The 23,873-nt window shown below is 49.8% G+C and overlaps 1 protein-coding gene across 3 annotated transcripts in view; it reads right to left on the bottom strand.

Annotated features, from left to right (window-relative positions):
• Positions 1-23,374, bottom strand: part of LOC115659798 (unconventional myosin-X-like) — a 263,102-nt gene extending 239,728 nt beyond the window's left edge. For all 3 annotated transcript variants that reach the window (XM_030580481.1, XM_030580482.1, XM_030580483.1), the window contains exon 1: positions 23,309-23,374. In XM_030580481.1, coding sequence (XP_030436341.1) covers positions 23,309-23,329 — 21 coding nt within the window. In that variant the 5' untranslated portion in view covers positions 23,330-23,374. The remainder of the gene's footprint in view (positions 1-23,308) is intronic.
• Between the last annotated feature and the right edge of the window lie 499 nt (positions 23,375-23,873).

Below are 23,873 nucleotides of genomic sequence, written 5' to 3'. Positions count from 1 at the left end.
ACAGAGGGACTCCACCCTCCCCGTTCCCAGTCCTGGAGAACAGAATTACCTCCCTCTTCACCCAGAGGGAATGCAAAATCAAGCTAGTAAATCTAACACACACAGAGTTTCCCGACTTCTTCCTCCCACCAATTCCCTGGTGAGTACAGACTCAATTCCCTGGAATTTCCCACTAAAGAAAAACTCCAACAGGTCTTAAAAGAAAGCTTTATAGAAAAAGAAAGAAAAATACATAAAAATGGTCTCTCTGTATTAAGGTGACACATACAGGGTCATTTGCTTAAAAGAATATTGAACAAACAGCCTTATTCAAAAGAATACAATTCAAAGCACTTCAGCAATTATAGACATGTAAATACAAAAGAACATATAAATCCTTATCTGATCTTTGGTACTCACAGCTGGGAAACAGAAGATTAGAAAGCAGGAAATAGAAAAACTTCTCATCCAAGAGAGCATACAGACAGAAGACAAAGAACTCAGACACACAATTCCCTCCACCCAGAGTTGAAAAAAATCCTGTTTCCTGATTGGTCCTCTGGTCAGGTGGTTCAGATTACTTCTTTCCAGGTGAAAGAGACATTAACCCTTACCTATCTGATTATGACACCATCTCAGTAATAAAGTGCACAACCACAGCACTCGCAACTCCAGGGGACTGTATGCAGCACTCATGAGCAGTGGACAAATGCAACCAAAGGATAGCATTTTTGTTAAGGAAACAAATTTTAGTTTTAAGCTTCCAGGGGAGTGAACGACCAATACACTGAATAAATTATTTTAAAAGTTATGCAAGAGACCTTCACAACATTCTTTTAAATTTTCTGAAACCCTGAGGCTTGGGAGGAAGTGTTGTGATGTATTTGGGAGAGCTCCTTCTGTTAAATGTAATCTTTCTAAGTACATCTTGACAATTCAGCCCCTATTTTAGCAGTGACATCTGCTATGAAAAAGCTTTATGGCCTCTTCACTGAGACAAGGTAGTTACAGGCAGCGCAATCCCAGGGAGGTGACTCAAACATCAGAAGATCATGAAAGTATTTTTATAGTTTCCACCATGTGATGGAGAGGGGAAGGAATCACCTGATTCATTCTCATTGTAACATTACTTCCTAATTAACATGCTCTTTCTGAAATAATTTTTAAAAAGGACAGAATGAATACACACGCTTACAAATAAGATCTTGCAGAAGTGACTGAAGCACACACTGGGATGCCAAAAGGGCTCCCCTCTCTCACTCCCTCACCTATGCGCACATGAGTTCTCTTCCCCCCCGCCCCAACTCTACAGTAGTTAGTGATATATCAGGAGTTAGGCTATTGCCTGGGGCTCAGTTAGCATCCCTACAGATCAGGGATCGGCAACCTTTCGGAAGTGGTGTGCCGAGTCTTCATTTATTCACTCTAATTTAACGTTTTGCGTGCCAGTCATGCATTGTAATGTTTTAGAAGGTCTCTTTCTATAAGTCTGCAGTATACAACTAAACTATTGTATGTAAATAAGGTGTTTTAAATGTTTAAGAAGCTTCATTTAAAATTAAATTAAAGTGCAGAGCCTTCTGGACTGGTGGCCAAGACCTGGGCAGTGTGAGTGCCACTGAAAATCAGCTTGTGTGCTGCCTTTGGCACTCATGGCATAGGTTGCCTACCCCTGCTACAGATAATGGGCGTCTGAGATTTACATATACTTTCCTCTCACTGTATTCAACAGGCAAATATGTTGTGGAGATCACACCCACACACAAACTCTGCATTCATCAGCTCTGCGGGGATCAACTGTGTGTTATTCCAATAGATTCGACCTATAAGCAAAAGGCAAAGATACAGGAACTGAGTCCCTGTGGCATTGGAAGCACCTGTGATGTCTTTGGCTCTCTGGACAGGCACGCTGCAGGTGCTCTGTGACACCACGCCTACTCAGAGTTGCATGAATTACCCATGGGAAGGAAGCACACTAAGTTGAAGGTGACCTAGTGCAACACCCTCTGCTTCCTACTATCCTTTAGTCAGTGATCCCCAACCTTTTTCACGAGCCACAGAGGACCATGGTGGCCGCCGACATGCGGCAACGTCAATAGGCGTTGCTGCTGAACTGCCGCTAACAAGCGGCAAAGTCAACAGGTGTCACCGCCGACAAGCAGCGTCATCCAGAGGTGTCGCTGCCGATTTTCAGCAGCATTTCAGCGGCGACGCCTCTGGATGACGCAGCTTGTCAGTGGTATTTCGGCGGATGCTCATCTGCTGGCCAGTATGCGGGTGCACTTAGACGCCTTGGTGGGCACTATGGCACCTGCGGGCACCACGCTGGGGAACCCTGCTTCAGGGGATACCCTCCACCTGCTGTGAGAACAGGAGGCAACAAGGTGGAATTCCCCCTCTCCCTCCTCTCACACTGGGAGTTGATGGAGCCACCACAGCTCAGCTGTACAAGCACCAGGGCTACCTTATGATTCTGCTTCTGTCTACTGGACTGTCTGGGCAGATTTTACAACTTGCAATTTCTGACCCCAAATGAAGAGCTTTGTCCATCCCTCCTGTTTCCAAAAGGAACTTTGTACTGAAACAGTCAGAGGCAGAACTGCAGATGTCTCAGAGCAAATAATCAATTTATCAGGTCCCCAGAGAGTCTCACATTTCTAGGTTCAGCCCAGTACATCCCTCTTTTTTGTTACAGCAGGGGTTCACTTTAGTGCTTCCCTTCCAATCAGCCTTTTTTCACTAAATCTGAAATTCCCCAGAGAGTCCCAGCAAAATAGAGAGGCAGATGGTCACAGCCAAGAGATTGTCACCAACTCACTTCCCACCTCCTTCCCCTGATATCAGAGACCTCATTTTCAGCTTGAAAGGGTGAAACTGAGCTTAAACCTCCCTGAGAGCTGCTGGGCAACAAGACTGAACTTCTGTGGGGGAAGGGGCAGCCAGAGACAGAGCTTTCCCCAACCTCTGCTGTGCAATGGCTCTAGGATCTGCTGGACCACCAACTCTAATGCGCTGAATCAAAACCCTGAATGTGTCATACTCAAAGTGCAGAGAAGAGAGCTGAAATTCAGATCTGGATCCAGATATTGTTACTTGGGCCTATTTCTGATGCAGACAAAATGATTTATTAAACTCCAATCACACATGAAAAATAGAAATCACTGTAACTGTAGGGGTTCCATCAACAAATACTATTAGCAGTCAGCAAGAATGGGTTTGAAAACAGGAGAAAAGAGCGTCTCTGCCTTCCGTAACATACTTTTCAATTATCTAAGTTATATACCAACATTATCTAACTGGGAGAGATACGAAATGAAAAAGGGGCTTGGCCAATGACCCAGGACAGCGTTTTTACAAGAGGTTATTTAATCAGTTACCTAACTTATTTAAGTAAAACAGCAGATATTGTAAGAGAGTAATTCCCGAGCTGCCTGTCAAATGGACAGGCCCTTTGCACATTCACATACACCATGGTATGATCTAAAGAAACCAAATCGGACTTAAGATTTATGGGGCTTTATGTACCTTTATCACAGTGACAGAGGCCAAGATGCATTTGTAGCTGCAGTTCCCAGGAGATGCAGGATTAACAGATGACTGAGACACGTGGGCGGGGTGCGGGTAACATCATGTACCTGCAAAAGGGACTAGCAATAGATACAAAGTGCATACAAATTTCAGAAGCAACCTGCTCAGGGTGGCCCTCTCACTAATCCAGTTTGTTGCTTCAAGCAGGTTTCAAGTCAGACACAGATCTGTAGCCATCACCAGTCGCCAGGGTCTGGTCCCATCGTCTACGGTGATACTGCAAGAACATGAGGGGACAGAACTAAGGGACACAGAACCTCCCGTTTAGCTGTAGGTCACCTTCACTCACACACAGACCCTCCTAATGCTATGGGAGACTGGCCTCTGTCCTGTTCTAAGCCTCATGCTACAAGAAGGATGTGGACAAATTGGAGAGAGTCCAGCAGAGGGCAACAAAAATGATTAGAGGGCTGGGGCACATGACTTATGAGGAGAGGCTGAAGGAACTGGGATTGTTTAGTCTGCAGAAGAGAAGAATGAGGGGAGATTTGATAGTGGCTTTCAACTACCTGAAAGGGGGCTCCAAAGAGGATGGATCTAGGCCAGGGGCGGGCAAACTTTTTGGCCTGAAGGCCACATTGGGTTTCGTAAATTGTATGGAGGGCTGGTTAGGGGAGGGGGTCGTGGCCCGGCCCCCACCTCCTATCTGTCCCCCCTGGGACTCCTGTCCCATCCAACCCCCCCATTCCCTGACAGCCCCTCTGGAATCCCTGCCCCATCCACACACCCCTGCTCCCTTTCCCCCTGACTGCCCCTGGACACCGGCCACCCCATCCAACCTTGTCTCATTCCTGATGGCCTCCCCGGGACCCCTGCCCCATCCAACCAGCCCTTCTCCCTGTCCTCTGACTGCCCCCTGCCACCCAATCCAACCCCCTTCCCCTTACTGACTGTCCCCCTGGGACCTCTGCCCCCATTCAACCCCCTGTTCCCCTCCAATCACCATCCACAGCCCCACCCCGACCACCACCCCGAACTCCTCTGCTCTCTATCTAATCCCCCCCGCCCCCTTACTGTGTTGCCTGGAGCACTGGTCTCAAGTTGCAGTGGGGGAGGTCTAGGTTGGATATTAGGAAAAACTTTTTCACTAGGAGGGTGGTGAAGCACGGGAATGGGTTCCCTAGGGAGGTGGTGGAATGTTCCTCCTTCGAGGTTTTTAAGGCCCGGCTTGACAAAGCCCTGGCTGGGATGATTTAGTATGACTCCAGCCAGAAGTGAGTTATTAGATAGCACGGAGACCCCAATTAAGGGCCCATTATGCTAGGTGCTGCACAAGTTCTCCCCTATCCCACTTCCCTATTGCTGGAAACTTTCATCCAGCCTGTGCCTCACTCCACACAACCTGCTTCCTTGCTGCACTAAGCACCTAGCACCTTCCTAAGCATGTGAAATAATAATACTCCTTCTCATCATAGAATGTCAGGGTCGGAAGGGACCTCAGGAGGTCATCTAGTCCAACTCCCTGCTCAAAGCAGGACTAACTTCCCACCTAAATCATCCCAGCCAGGGCTCTGTCAAGCCTGACCTTAAAAACCTCTAAGGAAGGAGATTCCACCACCTCCCTAGGGAACCCATTCCAGTGCTTCACTGCCCTCCTAGTGAAATAGTGTTTCCTAATATCCAATCTAAACCTCCCCCACTGCAACTTGACACCATTGCTCCTTGTTCTGTCATCAGGTACCACTGAGAACAGTTTAGATCCATCCTCTTTGGAACTCCCTTTCACGTAGTTGAAAGCAGCTATCAAAACCCCGCTCATTCTTCTCTTCTGCAGACTAAACAATCCCAGTTCCCTCAGCCTCTCCTCATAAGTCATGTGCTCCAGCCCCCTAATCATTTTTGTTGCCCTCCGCTGGACTCTTTCCAATTTTTCCACATCCTTCTTGTAGTGTGGTACCCAAAACTGGACACAGGACTCCAGATGAGGCCTCACCAATGCCGAATAGAGGGGCATGATCATGTCCCTCCATCTACTGGCAATGCCCCTACTCAGTCAGAACGGCAGGTCAGGAACCCACAAACAGAGGTGTGGGGTACTGGTCTGTGGAGATCAGAAGGAATGGCATGGAGGCAAGTCACAGCAGAGGGGGTACACATGTCGGCTGGAAGTGAGACTAGCTGTCAGCTCTCCTTCTAGACCTGTTTCATAGGTCAGGAAATATGGAAAAGCAAATTTACACCCATTTAAAAATAAGATAAGCATACAATATTGACCCTGAGAATTTTAAAATGCACCCCAGGAAATTCAGGTTGCCAGAGCAACCTTAATTCTGCCCTTCTGCTGAAGCCGTACAAATGGGGCTTTGATTTCAGGACACTGCTGGGTCACATCAAAAAGCACAGCAGGGGAAGCACCAAGCTTAATAATGCACCACGTGTATCAGAGGTTGTCGAAGAGTGCAGTTTTACCCAACAGCAAGCCGAAACAACATGACACCCTTAGGTATGTGCCATAACTGAAAAACATCTTCAGTTGAAGGCTTTTATTGTTCTTCTAAGTTATTCTGGGAAGGTTGATGCTCTCCCCTCAGCCTCCAGCAAAGCTGTCATATACAGAAGCTTAATGGGTCTGTATATCATGACACTGCACAAAAGTAGTTTTAAGTGAGGCATCCCTGCCCATGCACTTGGATATAAAAAGGCTGAGGATGGCAGCCTACAGTACTAAGCTAGTAGATATCAGGTGGGAAGATCACACCTGCCGCCAGATAGTCTCTTCCAAGCCTTAAATCTAGGAATCTATCTGGAGATGCATTTTTGCAGAAGGCCTGGGTCCTAGGTAGCTCATGGCTGACCTCTAACAGTCTGCAGCCACAGCTGTAGCCATTTTGAGAGAGGTGCAGTGAATTCTCAGCAGAGACAGCTTGGTGTCCAGTGTTGCAGAAAAACTTAGACTGCCATTAACTGAGTTATGGCGGTCTAAGCTAAGATGTCCTGCATCTACAAGCATTTCATAAGCACATATCACTGTCCTTCCAGCCCCCAGGTGCTGTATATGCATTAAAAATAACTTTCTGTCCTATAATAATAATTGGAGATATACCAATCTCCTAGAACTGGAAGGGACCTGTCATTGAGCCCAGTCCCCTGCCTTCACTAGCAGGACCAAGTACTGATTTTTGCCCCAGATTCCTAAATGACCCCCTCAAGGATCGAACTCACAACCCTGGGTTTAGCAGGCCAGTGCTCTAACCACTGAGCTATCCCTCCCTGCCTCCTGCCCTTGGTTCGATCACTGACGGCTGCCTGTGTGTGCGCCAGTATTTTCTGCATCTCAGGCTCACAGAGGAAACACTAAAGCAGAAAGGTGGGTGATGGAGCAAGCCCTTGAAGCAAACGAGTGTGGGAATCCTTCCAGTTTCCTCTGGGAGGCCATTCAAGGCCTAGGCCAGGGGGTTGTGACCCCTGAAGGGGTCACAAGGTTATTATATGGAGCTGTCAGCCTGCACCCCAAGCCCCACTTTGCATCCAGCATTTATAATGGTATTAAATATATTTTAAAAAGCTTTTAATTTATAAGAGGGGGGTCACACTCAGAGGCTGACTATGTGAAAGGGTTCACCAGGACAAACGTTTGAGAACCACTGGCCTAGAGCGAGCTGAAGAAAAGAGTCTAAACTCCTGCCCCATCAAGTTTATATTGGAGGCCTGAAACACTCCCCACTAGATTCTCGGTGAGTGACCCCGGTCACCTGACAGGGGTAGTAACCTTCTAACCGTGCCTGAGGTCAGGTGACTGGAGCCTTTGTTACAAGCTCTGTTAGATTTGGTGTGCCAGAAAAGCACAGCGGCCCTGCTGACTCTGGATAAGGATAGTCACCAGTCAGAACAACATGCCCCACCTGCCACTCATCATCATGTGCAGTACAGTAGCACCCAGAGTCCCCACCTAGGATCTGGCCCAACTGTTCCTACCCCACAGTTGCAAGCCTGGGACAGGGCAGTTTCAGTGCAACAGCAAGAGACTATGGAGAGTGCAAGGCCTCACAAATGTCTGGTCTAAAATGACACCATCTAATCTGGCTGAAGGCCATTAGCACAGACCCACATTTTTTCCATATGGCTTTTGGATATTCATGCAAGAGTCTGGCCTCTGATGTATCCAGACTCCATGGTGAGAGGCCAGTAGGATTTGCGAAAATCCTCCAAGCAGGAATGGTTGACAGTAGAAGCTACTAAAGTGTTTTCACTGTATTACAGAAATATGCACCATGCAGACACAGGCCAGCCATCGGCTGCCTTTACATAGGGTAGATGTGATTCTGTTTTCTCTCCTACATATTTCAATGCAGTAAAGATGCCTGCCTTGTGCCAGAGACCAGGGCTGTGGGAGGTCCTTTAACAGTGCCCGTCCACTTCCAGGATCCCAACAGGCCAGAGGCCAGGGCTTTGAGGTGATTCAAGACATGTGCATTGGCTTGTCCTTCTGGTCCAGATGCTGATGCCCTTCAACAGGTTTGGTTTAGAGCAGTGGTTCTCAAAGCTGACCTGCCGCTTGTTCAGGGAAACCCCTGGCAGGCCGGGCCAGTTTGTTTACCTGCTGCATCCGTGGGTTCAGCCAATCGTGGCTCACTGCTCCAGGCCAATGGGGGCTGCAGGAAGGATGGCCAGCACATCCCTCGGCCTGCGCTGCTTTCCACAGCTGCAATCGGCTGAACCTGCAAACGCGGCAGGTAAACAAACTGGCCCGGCCTGCCAGGGCCTCTCCCTGAACAAGCGGCGGATCAGCTTTGAGAACCACTGGTTTAGAGTATGAAGTCATAATTTGGAAACCTCTTTAGCCAACAGATGTGGTAGATCCTCTGTCACTCGGAGTCCTTAAATCATTATAGGGTGTCTCTCCCGAAAAAGACCCTCTTCACCGCAAGCAGAATTAGTGGGGCTTAGCGCAGGAACTGCTGGGTGAGATTCTAAGGCAGTGGTCCTCAAAACTTTGTACTGATGACCCCTTTCATAGAGTAAACCTCTGAGTGTGACCCCCTTATAAATTAAAAACACCTTTTTATATATTTAACACCGTTATAAATGCTGGAGGCAAAGTGGGGTTTGGGATGGAGGCTGACAACTCATGACCCCCCCATGTAATAACTTCGCAACTCCCTGAGGGTCCCGACCCCCAGTTTGACAATGCCTGTTCTATGGCTTACACAATGCAGGAAGTCAGATTTAGATAATCGTGATCCCGTCCGTCCTTAAAAATCTATGAATCAAACACTCAAGGTGTTTCCCTCCCTCTGACTTCTCTCTTGTGTGGAGAATGGTCTCTGCTATGGTTACTGTACAGTATAGAGGAATTGGCATCTGAAAGCTATTATCTATCTAAAGAGAACTTTGTGGGTTCCTGGCCACAGTACAACCTCTGCACTAAGCCATCCTCTCCTCCTGGCCTCAACTGGTTTTGTGGTTACAAACCATGCACCAAAAATTGAGCCAGAGAGGTCCACATGATCCAGACAAGGCCAGAATCAGGTTTCAACAAATGCAGTTTTCAAGAGATTGATCCAGCTGGTCATGAATAAGTGATAGGACAGATATAAACAGAACTTAGCTAATGGAAGTGAGAGCAGGGGCTCAGGACACCCTAGGCCCTTGATGGAAGGCAGGTGACCTGACTGGCCTCAAAAGAGCAGGGAGAGTAGAGAATTGAAAACAGCTTTCAGAAAGTGAGTCACATGACAGCTCTGTACATTACTGATGAATGGATGTGGACTAACTGAGCCAAGTCTCCTCTGCATGGGCCTGCTCCTGCCTCAGCTCAACTCTCAGATCCTCCTATACAAACTCCATTCCCCCATACTCTGGACCAGGAATTCTCAAGCTTCATTGCACCACGACCCCCTTCTGACAACAAACATTACTTCACGACCCCAGGAGGGGGACCAAAGCCTGAGCCTGCCCAAGCCCCACTGCCCCAGGTGTGGGGCCAAAGCCCGAGCCCCACCGCTCTGGGCAGGGGGGCCAAAGCCTGAGCATGCCCAAGCCCCACTGCCCCAGGTGTGGGGCCAAAGCCTGAGCCCCACCGCTCTGGGTAGAGGCGCCAAAGCTGAAGCTCCAGGGCTTCAGCCCCTGGCAGGGGCCTGCAACCTGAGCCCCACCACCCTTGGGCTTTGGCTTTGGTCCTGAGCAGTGGGGCTCGGGCTTTGGCCCCAAGCACCAGTAAGTCTAAGCCAGCCCTGGCAACCACATTCAAAGGGATTCGCGACCCACAGTTTGAGAAAAGCTGTGCTGGACCTTTAGCAGCCCATGCCCTATGTACAGTAGAGCCTCTCTCTTCCCTCACCAAGCCCCTCCGTCTCCTCAGCCCTCACTTCTTTCAGCTGCTCCCAACTTTGGTCCTAGCTTCTCCCTCACTCAGGAGTCACAGCAGCACTAGAGAGCTAGACGAGAGATACCAACATCACAATACACCTCAGATTGGACCCAAAACATACGGAAATCAGTGCAGATTCCCATTGCCTTCAGTCAAGCTCTGACAATTAGGCCAGTGGCTTTCAGCCTTTCCAGATGACTGTACCCCTTTCAGGAGTCTGATCTGTCTTGCGTACCCCAAGTTTCACCTCACTTAAAAACAGCCTGCTTACAAAAAACAAGCATACAAAAGTGTCACAGCACACTATTAATGAAAAATTCCTCATTTTTACCATATAATTATAAAATAAATCAATTGGAATATAAATATTGTACTTATAAGTGGATAGTATATGGAGCAGTATAAACAAGTCATTGTCTGTATGAAATTTTAGTTTGTACTGACTTTGCTAGTGTTTTTTATGTAGCCTGTTGTAAAACTAGGCAAATATCTAGATGAGTTGCTGTACCCCCTGGAAGACCTGTGTGTTAGGCCACTGGTGTGGGGAGACCACTGCCTAACATGCTGACCAATATTTTCTCATTATTTCCTTGTATTCCCCTGTTTGACTGTATCCGTCTGTTCTCTTGTCTTAGACTTTCAGGTCTTTGGGGGAGGGGCCATCTTTTCATGTTGTGTTTGTGCAGCACCAAGCAGAGAGGGGTTCTGGGCCATGACTAGGGCTCCTAGGCATGACAAGAATAATTAATATAATCCGTATTCGTCGTAACTCACGCTCTGCTGAAAGCAGTTCTGCCCTTGTGGGGTTTGTTTCCCCTCCTCCCCTGTGCTCATGCCCTGCTGACATCTCCCCTTAGGTTAGTGGTCTAATTTAAATTACATTCCTTGGGGCTTCATTCCATAGCTGCAGCAGCAGGTGGGGGCACACGGGCTGGGCAACAGGCATATTTTTTTAGCTGAAAAATAAATCAAACGTTTTATCAATTCCTATGTAGCCTACCAAAAATGCTCGAGAGATTAAGTAATTGGGGTGAACAGCAGCTGCTCACCATGCTGTGAAAAGAAGTGAGGTTTTTACACTGATGAGCAGCACAGCACACGAGAAAGGGGTCTGGCTTGAGAAGCTACCTGTAGGCCAGCTTGCGGGAGATGCCCCTTTACTCAGTAGTTTTGTTATTGTATCCAAAAGACCCATCAAGTTGGCTTGGCAAGATTTATTGTTGTTGTTTAAACAGCCTGGGCTGCACACATGGTGCTTCAAAAGAGTAAATAAACAATGCGGTCTGCGCCAAGGAGTTTGCAGTGTATGCTTAGATACAGCACAAGAGGTGACCACAGACAATGGGGGCTGGAGAAAGAACACGCTCACACAGCAGTTTGACTGGTTCAAGCACCTAGATTTGCTTGTGAATGAGGAACTAGTATTTTATTATTGTAACTGTTTGTCTGGGACTGAGCTGACTGGCAGAAGGAAGAAAAGAGGAGTGGCCAGAAGAGCACAAGGAGGGATAGGCAAAGGAACCGAGAGAGGATGGAAGCAAAAACAGCAGGACAAATGCAGGTGGCCTCCTGAGACAAGGCAGACACACACAAGGCAAATGGGCTAATCTAGTGACAAGCAGGAGCACCAGAAGCTCCCTAGAAGTGTGGGGAGGCCACCAGTGCACGAACCAGGCTCACCCTCACTCCACGCATTCCTCCCAGGCCCCACTCTAATCTTGCCTCTTCCCCCAAGGTCCCTCCTCCACCCCATCACTCATCCTTAAGGCAGGTAAAAAGTGGGAGGGCATAATCCTCCCACTTTTAAAAGTGATGGGGTCATGGCCTCCTGGTCTGGCGACAAGGCTAGCCAAGGGAGAGTAGTGTCAGTCAGTTGGCAGCCCTGAGTTGTAAACAATATTGGTAGAATTAATCCATGGCACAGAGGCAATTACATATTTATAATAGAGTCCACAATGTCCCAGCAACTTCACCGAGAAGACGCATTAGGGAGGGTTTGTGAATTTCTAACACTCCAACAGGATGAGTGTTTTGCCATTTATGGTCAGAGTTACTTACTCCAGGTCCCTTTGCTCTTCACGTCACCCCATGTCTATTCTATTCCTCACTCCACCTGGCTCCCCGCCCACATGGCACTCCTCTCCCCATTCTCTGCACATAAGGTGCTGCCACCTGGTTCCCTTCTCCCTCTTGTGTATGGTTCTGGTGCTTGAGGGGAGCTCATGTTTCCTCCCATGTACTAAAGCTACTAATTAGGGCAACTCTGCTGGCTCCTCACCACCTGGGCCGGCTCCAGGCACCAGCAAAGGAAGCAGGTGCCTGGGGCGGCTAATAGAAAGGGGCAGCACTCCGTCCATTGTTCAGGCGGCATGTCCAGCTCTGCGGCGGCGGGTCCTTCCGTGCCTCACTTCCTCTTCAGCGGCACTTCGGTGGCAGCTCAATCGCTCTGCTTCAATCACATTTTTTCTTTTTCTTTTTTTTTTTTTCGTCGTCGCTTGGGGTGGCAAAAAAGCTGGGGCCGGCCCTGCTCACCATTGTTTCCAAATGCTTTTACAGGCATCCACACTTTTCATGCCATTAAGAGCTGGGAGCCCGCAGAGGCAGCTGGGGACAAGGAGGAGGCAGGAGTATGACCTGCCAGCTCTCTGCAAACCATTAGCAAATGCTCCATAGACCCAATTTGGGATCAGCTGTTCCAGGAACTTGTAATGCTCACCAGTAAGAGCAATTCCATTCTTTTACTAAAGACAGACATTACTCCTACACGGCTGTAATCGCTAGGAACCCTTCTTTTCAGGCTTGAAGATACGTACCATATTCAGGGCTCAGATTCAGTCAGTATATGCCAGTCTGATGTACAAGCACCTCTTTCATGCTCGTGCTGCCTGCTTATTCTCCAGGATCTAAGCTTTAATTTAAAAAAAAAAGTGATTCTCTACTTGTTATGGTTGCTGAGATACATCTGGCTCACGTTTTTTAGACTAACCAATACAACGACATCTGCCTGAGTCTGCAAATCTCAAACCATAACCCTTAAACTGCCCCACCGACCTCAATGAGAGCACTGCTGATACTTCATGTATCTACTATGTATGCAGGGAAAGAGGGAGATCACATTATGAAGATTATGAAGGAGAGGAAGGTGATCAGGAACAGCCAGCATGGATTCACCAAGGGCAAGTCATGCCTGACCAACCTGATTGCCTTCTATGATGACACAACTGGCTCTGTGGATAAGGGGAAAGAAGTGGACGTGATAGATATTGACCTTAGCAAAGCTTTTGATAACGGTCTCCCACAGTATTCTTGCCAGCAAGTTAAAGACATATGGGCTGGATGAATGGACTATAGGGTGACTAGAAAGCTGGCTAGATTGTCAGGCTCAACAGGTAGTGATCAATGGCTTGATGACTAGTTGGCAGCCGGTATCAAGCAGGGTGCCCCAGGGATCTGTCCTGGGGCCAGTTTTGTTCAAGATCTTTATTAATGATCTGGATGATGGATGGATTGCACCCTCAGCAAGTTCAGATGACACTAAGCTGGGAGGAGTGGTAGATACGCTGGAGGGTGGGGCTAAGGGTTCAGAGTGACCTAGACAAATTGGAGGATTTCGACAAAAGAAATCTGATGGGGTTCAATGAGGACAAGTGCAGAGTCCTGCACTTAGGATGGAAGAATCCCAAGCACCACTACAGGCTGGGGACCGAGTGGCTAAGCAGCAGTTCTGCAAAAAAGGACCTGAGGATTACAGTGGATGAGAAGCTGGATATGAGTCAGCAGTGTGCCCTTGTTGCCAAGGCGGGTAACAACATATTAGGCTGCATTAGTAGGAGTATTGCCAGCAGACTGAGGGATGTGATCATTCCTCTCTCTTCGGCACTGGTGAGGCCTCATCTGGAGTACTGTGTCCAGTTTTGGGCCCCCCACTACAGAAAGGATGTGGACAAATTGGAGAGAGTCCAGCAGAGGGCAACAAAAATGATCAGGGGGCTGGAGCACATGACTTACAAAAAGAGGCTGAGGGAACGGGACTTGTTTAGTCTGCAGAAGTGAAGAGTGAGGGTGGATTTGATAGCAGCCTTCAACTACCTGAAGGAGGGGGGTATTCCAAAGAGGATGGAGCTCAGCTGTTCTCAGTGGTGGCAGATGACAGAACAAGGAGCAATGGTGTCAAGTGGCAGTGGGGGAGGTTTAGGTTGGATATTAGGAAAAACTTTTTCACTCAGAGAGTGGTGAAGCACTGGAATGGGTTCCCTAGGGAGGTGGTGGAATCTCCTTCCTTAGAGGTGTTTGAGGTCAGGCTTGACAAAGCCCTGGCTGGGATGGTTTAGTTGGGGTTGGTCCTGCTTTGAGCAGGGGGTTGGACTCATGAGGTCCCTTCCAACCCTGATATTCTATGATTCTATGCTTTAGTCAAGCACAAGTTATTGTACTTGATTCTGGCGTAACGGGGTGAAACTGAATGGCCTGTACTATACAGGAGGTCAGAGCAAATTATCCAATAGTCCCTTCTGGCCTTAAGATCCATGAATCTAATCCTGCAATACCCTGTTTGAGACAGGGTGAGCAGCACAGCTCACAGTATCCAGATGAGGCTGCACCACTGACTTATAAGTGGTATTATAATATTTTCCATATTATTCTCCTTCCTATTCATTAAGCATCCTAATATCTTCTTTGCTTTTCAACTGCATGTCAAATTTTACAGGTTAGAACCTTGTACGATATATGAGTAGTTCAATTTTTATCCTCCAGTGTGTTACTTTCCTCCACAGGTTCATCCAATGTTACAAAGGAAATGGACTTCCTGCGATATTGTAGCAGATCATTTACTGAGTAATATGCAATCGTGGAATAAAAGAGCACACAGATGCACAAGAAGGCAGGGGGAGATTTAAATCTCAATGTCCTGTTTTACAAGCTTAAAGTTGTAACCTTAATATTACATTTAAATAGTTAACAAATTTTCTTTAAAATGAAGGGGATAAAGAAGAAACACAGTGCCCCATTGGCAATTAGCAATTAAATAATAAGGGAGGTGATGAGCAAAGCCTGAATTGTAAGAAATGGTTTGGTGAGAGATGAAATGGCAGCTGCAGACTGGCGCCCAAGAGAGATGTGTGTTCCTCATGTGTTTTTCCTTAGAGGGCTTCCATGCAAGAACTTAGCAGATCCAGCCTATAGCTAAGCTTATAAGATCTGACAAGGTCACAGCTAATGGGAATATGGCTGCAGACTGAAGCCCTGGGAAGAGAGTTGACAGGAACAGGAATCGAATCAGTGTAAGAGCCTTCTGCTCTGCAGCCCCTGTATCAGGAACAAGGCTCCCTGTCTTACCTGAAATGAGAGGGAGAGTCACTCCCTTCTTCCCTTGCTGTGTCCCAGCTTCTCCCTACCTCTGTTGCAGTTTATCACTGAAGAGTATTTTGGGGAGATTCACATAAACTGTAAGATTCTCTACACAGTGGAGATTTGCCTTGAAATACACATGCTTGCCTCAGTAATGCAGAGATCACCACGGTCATTAATTGCATTAGTTTGTATTAGAAGATGTGGGTTTGGTTATACTCACAATTTTCAACTTGGGCATACAGAGTCCACTAGGTAATCACATCTCACCGTTATCTTTCCTCTTCCCCAATTCCATATATTTATTATTCTCTGGTTAGACTGTAACTTCTGTGAGGCAACGACCGTCTCTTGCTATGTGTTTGTGCAACACCCACCACAATGGGGCTTATGGCCTCCAGGTGCTACTGCAATATAAACAACAACGGTATTTGCCTCCATCCCATTGCACACTCTGCCACCAACACTGTTTGAACGAGGGACAGAAGTGTGGGATGCTTTAGGATAATGGCTACCTTGCAAGTTGAACCAGTACCCTCACCACCAAGAGCTGGGGAACTGTGTTTTACGCAGCAATACTCCTGTCTCCATCTGACATGTAGCCAACTGGTTGAATGTAAAGACATGTTCACTAGCCTGTAACTACAGGACCCCTGTCTGCAGAGGGTGCTTCTGGGAACAGTTCTAGGACCTGGGAAAGTGTGGCTCAGAATAGATCAAATTGTTCCCTGTGAACTAGAGCAAGGACTTCAGAGCCCTCTCCTCAGATCTCCTATAGGATTCCCTGCCACACCACACTTGCTCCTCTGCACAACAGGCCCTTACCCCCCCCCCCCCATTCCTATAGCAGGAAGGTGCAGAACCTCTGAGTTGCTTCTCCTTCCAAGGCATTTCCCAGCAGCTGTTAACACATGGGTACTCTGCTCAATGTTATCTGGAGCAACAGAATGTCACATGAGGTCAATGTCAACAAAGTCAGAGTTAACTAACCATTCCCTTTTCTCACCCAGGGAAGAGCCAATCACAGCAGATAAGGCTCAGTGGATCCCTCCTGTGCCTCTGGCCACCATCCATCTCTCATGGATTCTACCTTACCTGAATTGGGTGGGGGGAAGCAGCTGAAGGAGAATTTCTAATCAAATATGTCCAATCAATGACCAAGTCACTCCTTTAATTACCAAGGTGCCTCCCTGCAGTAGCAGGGGATTGGATTCAATGATGTAGAAGGTCTCTTCCAGTCCTACATAGAAAGGAGCCAGTATTAACCAGGACCACTGAAGTAAGTGGCACAGTGAGCCAGCAAGTTTATCACTGCATCATCCCAGTGGAATGCACAGTTCCTCCCTCTACAAACAGAATCAACTGAATGCTGGAAAAAAAAAAAAGCACCATTTAGCCTGTGATAAGTCCTCTGCTGGAATCGGCTTGTGAGAGCCATTTGCCTGCCACCTGTTCCTAACTCTGTCTGCTCAAATAATTTGCAGACCAGAGGGGGCTGGACTCATCAGATAAGTGGGTCATCGTGACTGGCTGGGCCCATTTTTCTATGCTCATGCTGCCTATGAGGGCAAATAAGCAATGACTCTTCCAAGCCCATGTGCTCGCCCAGTGACAACCATTCCTTTCATCACTAACACAGTGGCAGATACTAGTCCAAAGGGAACAGGCAGGGGGCACTTGAGGTCACAGACTTTGGAACACAAAGAGCTCCCAGGCTGGAATGTGAACAACACAGACCTTCCAGAAGTTCAGTTCTTGCATGCAAGACTCCAGAAGAAGAAGAAGAAAAAGGTGAGAGGTGTTTGTTTTGTTAAGCAATTTCTGCTGCATTCTCCCAAGATTCAGTTCCTATTACCCCTCCTTTGGGTCCCAAGGAACCAGAGCACCAGCCATCACTCACCCTAGCAGAGAGGCCAGGACAGCTGCAGCTCTCACTCCCCAGGGACCCAGGGAGAAGCAACACAAACCAATGAAACACAGTTTTAAACTGGCAGAGACTTTTCCCCCTTGGGAATCTTACAAAGCTGTTTAGAGGATTTATTTTAAAATAGCAGCAAAAAAATGCTTTGCATTTTGCTTTAAGGGGAAAAGGAGAGATGCCCAGCCCCTAAAACACTGGCACTTCCCAGCCTATGAGCACTCCGGAAAGTTAGACAAATCCACTAAAGGTGTGACATTAACATGCCTAAGGTAAAGTGCATGAAACCCCTGTGGGTTTAACCCACACTCTCATTCAGAAATATTAACACCTGGCTCCTGTGCAGTGTTCTTCATCAGCAGCTCTCCAATTCTTTACACAGGAAGTCAGTGTCATTGTCCTTATTTTACAGATGGGGAAACTGAGGCACTAGGCAGTAAAGTGATTTACCCAAGATCATCCTGCAGGCCAGTAGCAGAGCTGGGAACAGAACCCAGGTCCCAGCATCTCAGGCCAAGGTTCTAGCCACTATGAAACACTGCCTTAGTGCACGCTAGTTTAATCCTCCTTCCAGTGAGCTAAGGCCATGTGACTTCTGAATGGAAGCATCCCCACAGAGGTTTAATGTGATTTAAATTCACACCTTTTAATTTATTCGTCTTAACTTTCCTGAGTGTTCCTGTGCAGAAAAGCCCGAAGAGGAACATGTCAGTGACTGCAACAGATGCTGCTCAGCAGTACAGACTGACGCTGGGACTCACCCAGTGGCCATCGCCTGACTGCAAAGAACAGAAGAGGGAAGGGTGCAGCGTCTCCTTTAACCCCAGCCCTGACATTCCTGCTCCTCAAGGGGAGTCAGGCAGCAAGTCACATCCTCTGGGTCTCACCCACATCCGGCCCACATGCCAGACATGCAGAGAAAGCAGAGTCCATCACCATCCCTGCAGTGCTGGGCGGCCCGAGCCCCTCCCCCTCACAGTCTGGGCACGGAGCACATTGCAGCAGCCATGCAGGAAGGCAGCAAAGTGAAGACACCATTTCAGCTCCTCTCTGTAGCCACATTTTGCCACTAATATAGAGATCCTAAACCTTGGGTCTGGCTGACCTGTGCTTCATATGACTGGGGGGAGGAGGCAAAGGCAGCCGTGCACCAGTTCTCTGCTCTCCTGATCCCCCAGAAACTACTGGGGGTGATCTGGCCTTTGCTCTAAATTAAGGTGGCCTCCAGGTAGCTCTGCTTTACAGCCATCTGCAGTACGCCTCCAAAGGGCCATCCTAGGAGCCAAGGATCACCAGGGCACAGTGCAGTCTGTCCGCCTCCCCCTCCATGGCTCCCTATCCCAGAAGGCAATGAGAGGCATGATGAAGAGATGGCTACACTCTCTCTACACCACTCAGTGGTTTCTCACCATCAAGCAATTCCCAGCTGGCCGGCTAGACCTACTCTATGTAAGGCTGCTTTGCACCACTGGGGCAGCAGGAAGCCACCTTATCGTGGTGGAGGCCCTAGCCCATAATATTTGGGATCAGTTTACAAAGGATCCAGCTGGTTCTTCTTATCTGGAATGCTGCATTGCCCTGTGCTTAACACATGGTATTTACGCTGAGCACCTTGGAGACCAGCAAGGACATGGGGCTATAAGTTATCCAATGTGAGAGGTGACCTCTCTCCCCTGTACCTCCTCAGATCAACAGAGCCCTGTGGACACAAAACTTATACCCGCATCTGATCTGCAATCTGCAAACATGGTCCAGGGATATAAAGTGGATATCCACAGATTTGCAGAGCTCTAGGTATAAAATTTTTATCCGCATCCGATCTGCAAACATTGTCCATGGATACCTACATCCGGGGATACCCGCAGATATCTGCAGCTACAAAGCAGATACCTGCAGATTTGCAGGGCTCTATATATCAGTTCCCTGGGATAGAATCCACCTCTCCTGAAGCATAAATGGGGTGGAGTTGCCCCCTGTGAAAATCCCAGTGCAGTGCAGCACAGGACTCCAGCGCAGCCCCCACACACAATGCCCAGCACATCAGAGGAGTGGGTGAAGATGGCAGAGTTGCCAGCATGCAGAGCTCCAGCTGTTCTGGTCTGTGGCAAAGGGTAAAAGCCACATTCACACACACAGAGCGTGTTTCCTGTGAGTGCAGGTCAGAGTCTGGCCCTTGTGTAAGAGACGAGCTTGCCCTCGTTCTCTAGCCTCGTTCACTTTGTCTCCACTAGGATCTGTAAAACCCATGATTCCCCGCAGAAGCTCTAGCATAGCCAAGGCTCAGGCATTTTCACAACCATGTCCCCGAGACCATGTAAGCAGCAAAAGGCTCTGTCTACTTGGGGTCACATACATGCTTAGATAGGCCAGGTTGGGCGGATGCTGATTGGCTGGGTCCTGCTGGGAGGCGAAATGCTGAGAGACACACACATTTAGAGGATGCTGGGATTCCCTGCTTCAACCTCCCAATTCCATTTATCCTCTTCCCCAGTCAGTGTGTCAAGCTCCTCGGTGGCTGTTCTGCTGTTGAGAGGGTAGGAATTTCCCAGCAGCTGAGGGGTGGAAAAGAGGCTTTGATCAAGGGGGCCCCACCGCAGATAGTGAGTCCCACCTAATTCGATGCAAGCAGCACAGGCTCCCAGTAGCATTAGGTTAATCAGCTAATGGATGCAGCAGCCCCTGGCCATGTGCTCTGCAAGAGACCCTGGGGGCAGAGGCCCCCACCAGGAATCTGTGAAAACATCTGTTCTGATAAAGATGGTGAAGTGGGAGAGGGGACAGCACGAAGCCCGTTAACACAACTGCTCCATCTAATCATTGTCAACAAATAACTCCCTCAAGTCTGGCAGGACCAGTGGTTCCCACTTTACCTAGTGCGAGGGACACAGCAGGCAGACACAGGGTTTAATGGCCTGGAAACTAATGCAGGGTGGGAAACCTCCAGCATGAATCCCAGAGAACTGAACTGAAGATCAGCTCACTCAGAAGCGGAGATCCCCAGCAGGAGGCTCACAGAGTTCAGCTATATGCGCCACTCGATGGAGGCTGCCATGCCCAGGCAATGCAGACATCTGGTGCCATCGGGAGTGATTAAGAAGGGGAGGGACCCACTTGCAAACACAGAACATCCTTCACCAAGGGAGGTCCTTGGTCTAGGCTCAAAATGTAGATTCACTGGCCAAAGAGGGAGAGAAAAAAAACTAGGGAGGGTCCAGGTCTCTAGAGTGCCAGTCACTGCAGTAGCTAGGCACCCTTACACACAGGCTTCAATTTCCTTTTGGAAAATGGTGGAATCTTGCTTTGCAGGGGCTGCCAGGCTCGTTAGGGGTTCGCAAAGCATGTGAGGGGTCCAACGAAGAGAGCTGTGACAAGGGAGTAAAGGACTGATGGGCCTGTCTAGTGGATGTGAGTATGATAACGCAGGAGTCCGAGTCATCTGCTGGCACGAAGATGACTGGGCAACAGCACTGCGGAGAAGCAGGGGAATCACAAACAGGCACCACTATGCTGCACGCTCCTAAAAACTCAGCTTGGGACCTGTGCCACGTGCAGACAGCACAGCTGCAAGATGAACATACAGGGCCATCCTCACATCTTCTATGGGTCATCCTGATTATCAGTTCAAAGGTTTTTTTCTCTCTCCTGCTGCTGCTAGCTCATCTCAATCGATTGGCCTCTTACAGCTGGTATGGCTACTCCCACCTTTTTATGTTCTCTGTATGTATATCTTCTTTCTGGGTCTTCCATTCTATGCATCCGATGAAGTGGGTTTTAGCCCATGAAAGCTTATGCTCAAATAAATTTGTTAGTCTCTAAGGTGCCACAAGTACTCCTGTTCTTCTTGCAGATACAGACTAACACGGCTGCTACTCTGAGATCCGACACAGTGAATCCCTTCCCCGCTCTCTCCCAATGAGCTCCTTCACCTGAACTAGGAGAACTAAATACATTTGGAGCTCAGCCTCTCTCGCAGTTCCCCCAGCACCTACTGCTGCTTATAGGGCTTTTGCAGGCCTCACTAGACGGTCACCTGAGGGGAAAGACCCAAACAGCCCCTCCTACCCACAAACAAAACCTAAATCCCTTCACTTCCCCTCTCAGCATCTGCACACTCAAAATTAAAAGTGAGACCCCCCAGATCCACCCAGCAAGGGCACCTGCACTGAGGGCTATTCCTTCAGACCAGGGGCAGGGCACAGAGACCAGTAGGGGAAGGGGTAACAGTTGCTCCATGCTGGGGTCTGAATCACAACCCCCAGAACCTCCCATTAAGTGTGGGGAACAGTTACCTACCATGGTGCTATTGTCACAAACATACACTTTGCGGCTCTGGACTTGCTCTGCCAGGGCACAGGGCATGGAGGGTCAGAAACACTGGGCCAGACCATCAAGCCCATGTCCTGCATCCAGCAGCAACTAACACCAAATGCTTCAGAGGAAGGCAAGACTCCCACATGCATCTGGCAAAATGTGCCATGCTTCTCATTGGCTGACTTCGCCCTTGATCCTGAGGGGCTTAGCTGACACTCTAAGGCAGGACGTCTGACTCCCACTTCGACTGCAAATACTGAAACTGGCAATGGTGCTGTTATCAACAGGCACGTAGCACTCATCCCACTGTCATCCTCCCGGTACCCCACACCCTCCACAGCTGCTCACATCACCGTGGGCTCTGAGTCTTTTCCCCCAGGGAAGGATCCATGCTGGGCAGTGCCCCACACTTTGCTGCCTGGATGCACATTGCCCTAACACATCCGGACTGTTGGAAGATGCCCACACTACACTGTTCAGCCCAGCAGTCATGGCAGGCCACTGAGCATACTCATGTGATGCCACAGGGAGTGGCGCTGTTACTGAGGCCTGTCAAAATTGTGAACTAGAGCCTCCACTAGTTGGTCTTTTAGACAGTGAACACCGAAACAGTCAGACCAATGGTCCATCCAGCCCAGCAGCCTGTCTTCCAACAGCAGCCGATGCCAGGTGTTCCAAAGGGACAGAGCAGGGCAGGGCAGTTTATCAAGTGATCCATCCCCTGTCACCCAGTCCCAGCATCTGGCAGCCAGAGGCTAAGGACATTCAAAGCATGGGGTTGCAGCCCTGACCATCTTAGCTGATAGCCAGTGAGGGCCTGGCCTCCATGAACTTACCTAGTGCTTTTTTGAACCCTATTATAGTTGTGGCCTTCACAACATCCCCTGGTAAAGAGTTCCACAGGCTGCCTGTGAGAGGTGAAGAACTTCCCTTTGTTTGTGTTAAACCTGCTGCCCATTCATTTCACTGGGTGACCCCTGGTTCTTGTGTTATGTGAAGGGGTAAATAGCACTTCCCAATTCCCCATCTCCCAATTAGTCATGATTTTACAGACCTCTATCATATAGCTCCAGGGCTCAGTGGCCCTTTCAGAAGCCCTGCTCCCCCCAGGGTTCCCCAGCAGCCTGCTGGCACTGCACACTGCAAACCAGAGCCATGATCAGCCTCCTGAACTGACACACACAGTGAGAGACTTGCCCAGCCCCAAAGAAATTCCAGTCAAAGGATTCCCATCCCCAGAACATGACTCCGGCTGGCTCCACAGCACGGGAAAGCTGAGGGTTTCCTCTGGTTACTTCTGCATTTACTGGCCCCCAGTTTGCAAGACCTCGGTTCTCGTTCTGGGACAGGGGAGCAGGAGGCTGTCATTTCTCACTGGAGTCCGGCCCGTGACCCTTCCCTCCCTCCCGCGCGCCACCAACACACGCTTTGCAGGAAGCGTTAGGCGGGTTTTTGCAGCCTCCCCTCAGCCGTGGAATCCGCCCAGCCCCAGCCGGCTCCGATGCGCATCTCCAAGCCTTTCCCACCGCCGCACAACCAGAGCCGGGCTGAGGGCAGTTTGCCGCAGCTCCCGCACAGGTTACTTCATCCAGATGCTGCATGAGGACAGGAGAGGCTGGAGCCGGTTCTTCAGGGCTGCGGCTGCCCACTCGCTGCAGCAAGAGCTCGGGGGGCTGGGCAGGACCTGGCAGCTCGGAGCGGAGGCTGCCCCGCTGCAGCGAGAGGGGAGCGAGGGAGCTCCTGGGGCTGGTTTCTCTTCCCAGCTGGGGGAGGCCGCCGTGGGGCCAGGTTTTCCCGCACCCCGTAAGCATGGCCCCGCCGCCCCTCAGCCCCCGTAGCCCGGCGCTTCCTACCTCTCGGAAGACGTTTTCCATTTGCAGCTCTCCCGCCGGGTCCCCCGGAGCCGCGTCTCTGTCCGGGCGCAGCCCAGGTGGCAGGAAAGGCTGGAAGCCGCCGGAGCCGGAGCCGGAGCCGGAGCCGGAGCCCGAGCGCGGCGGCCCCGGGCAGCTGCTGTCTGGCGCTCACGGCCCCATCCTCGGCTCGCGGCGCGTGTCCGTGGGTTGCGCAGCGCCCCGGCGGCCGAGCAGAGGCGCAGTCCCGCGGCCCCGCGTCGGCTTGAACGGGCTCCGCCGCTGCCGGGCCCGAGGTGTCACGCGGGAAGCGGCCCCAGCCCACGCGCGCCGGTTCTGAGCCGCCCGCGGGACCCGCACTCAGCAGCCCCCGGCTGGCTCCGCCCCGCGCCGCCTCATTGGGGCCGAGCGCAGCGGGCGTCACCTCCCTGCCCAGAGCAGCGCCGGGCACCGAGGCCCCCTGGTCCCCGCCCCACCCGCGAGCCGGAGCCCTGCCCGGCCCCGCGCCCCCTAAGCTCTGTCTGCGGGGCTCGCCGGGGCGCAGACACGGGAGCTGGGCCAGCGCGGG

Source organism: Gopherus evgoodei, chromosome 11 (assembly GCF_007399415.2).
Source record: "Gopherus evgoodei ecotype Sinaloan lineage chromosome 11, rGopEvg1_v1.p, whole genome shotgun sequence".
Classification (NCBI taxonomy): Eukaryota; Metazoa; Chordata; order Testudines; family Testudinidae; genus Gopherus; species Gopherus evgoodei.
The sequence above is the reverse complement of the archived record's forward strand: the minus strand, read 5'-3'. Positions and strand labels throughout refer to the sequence as shown.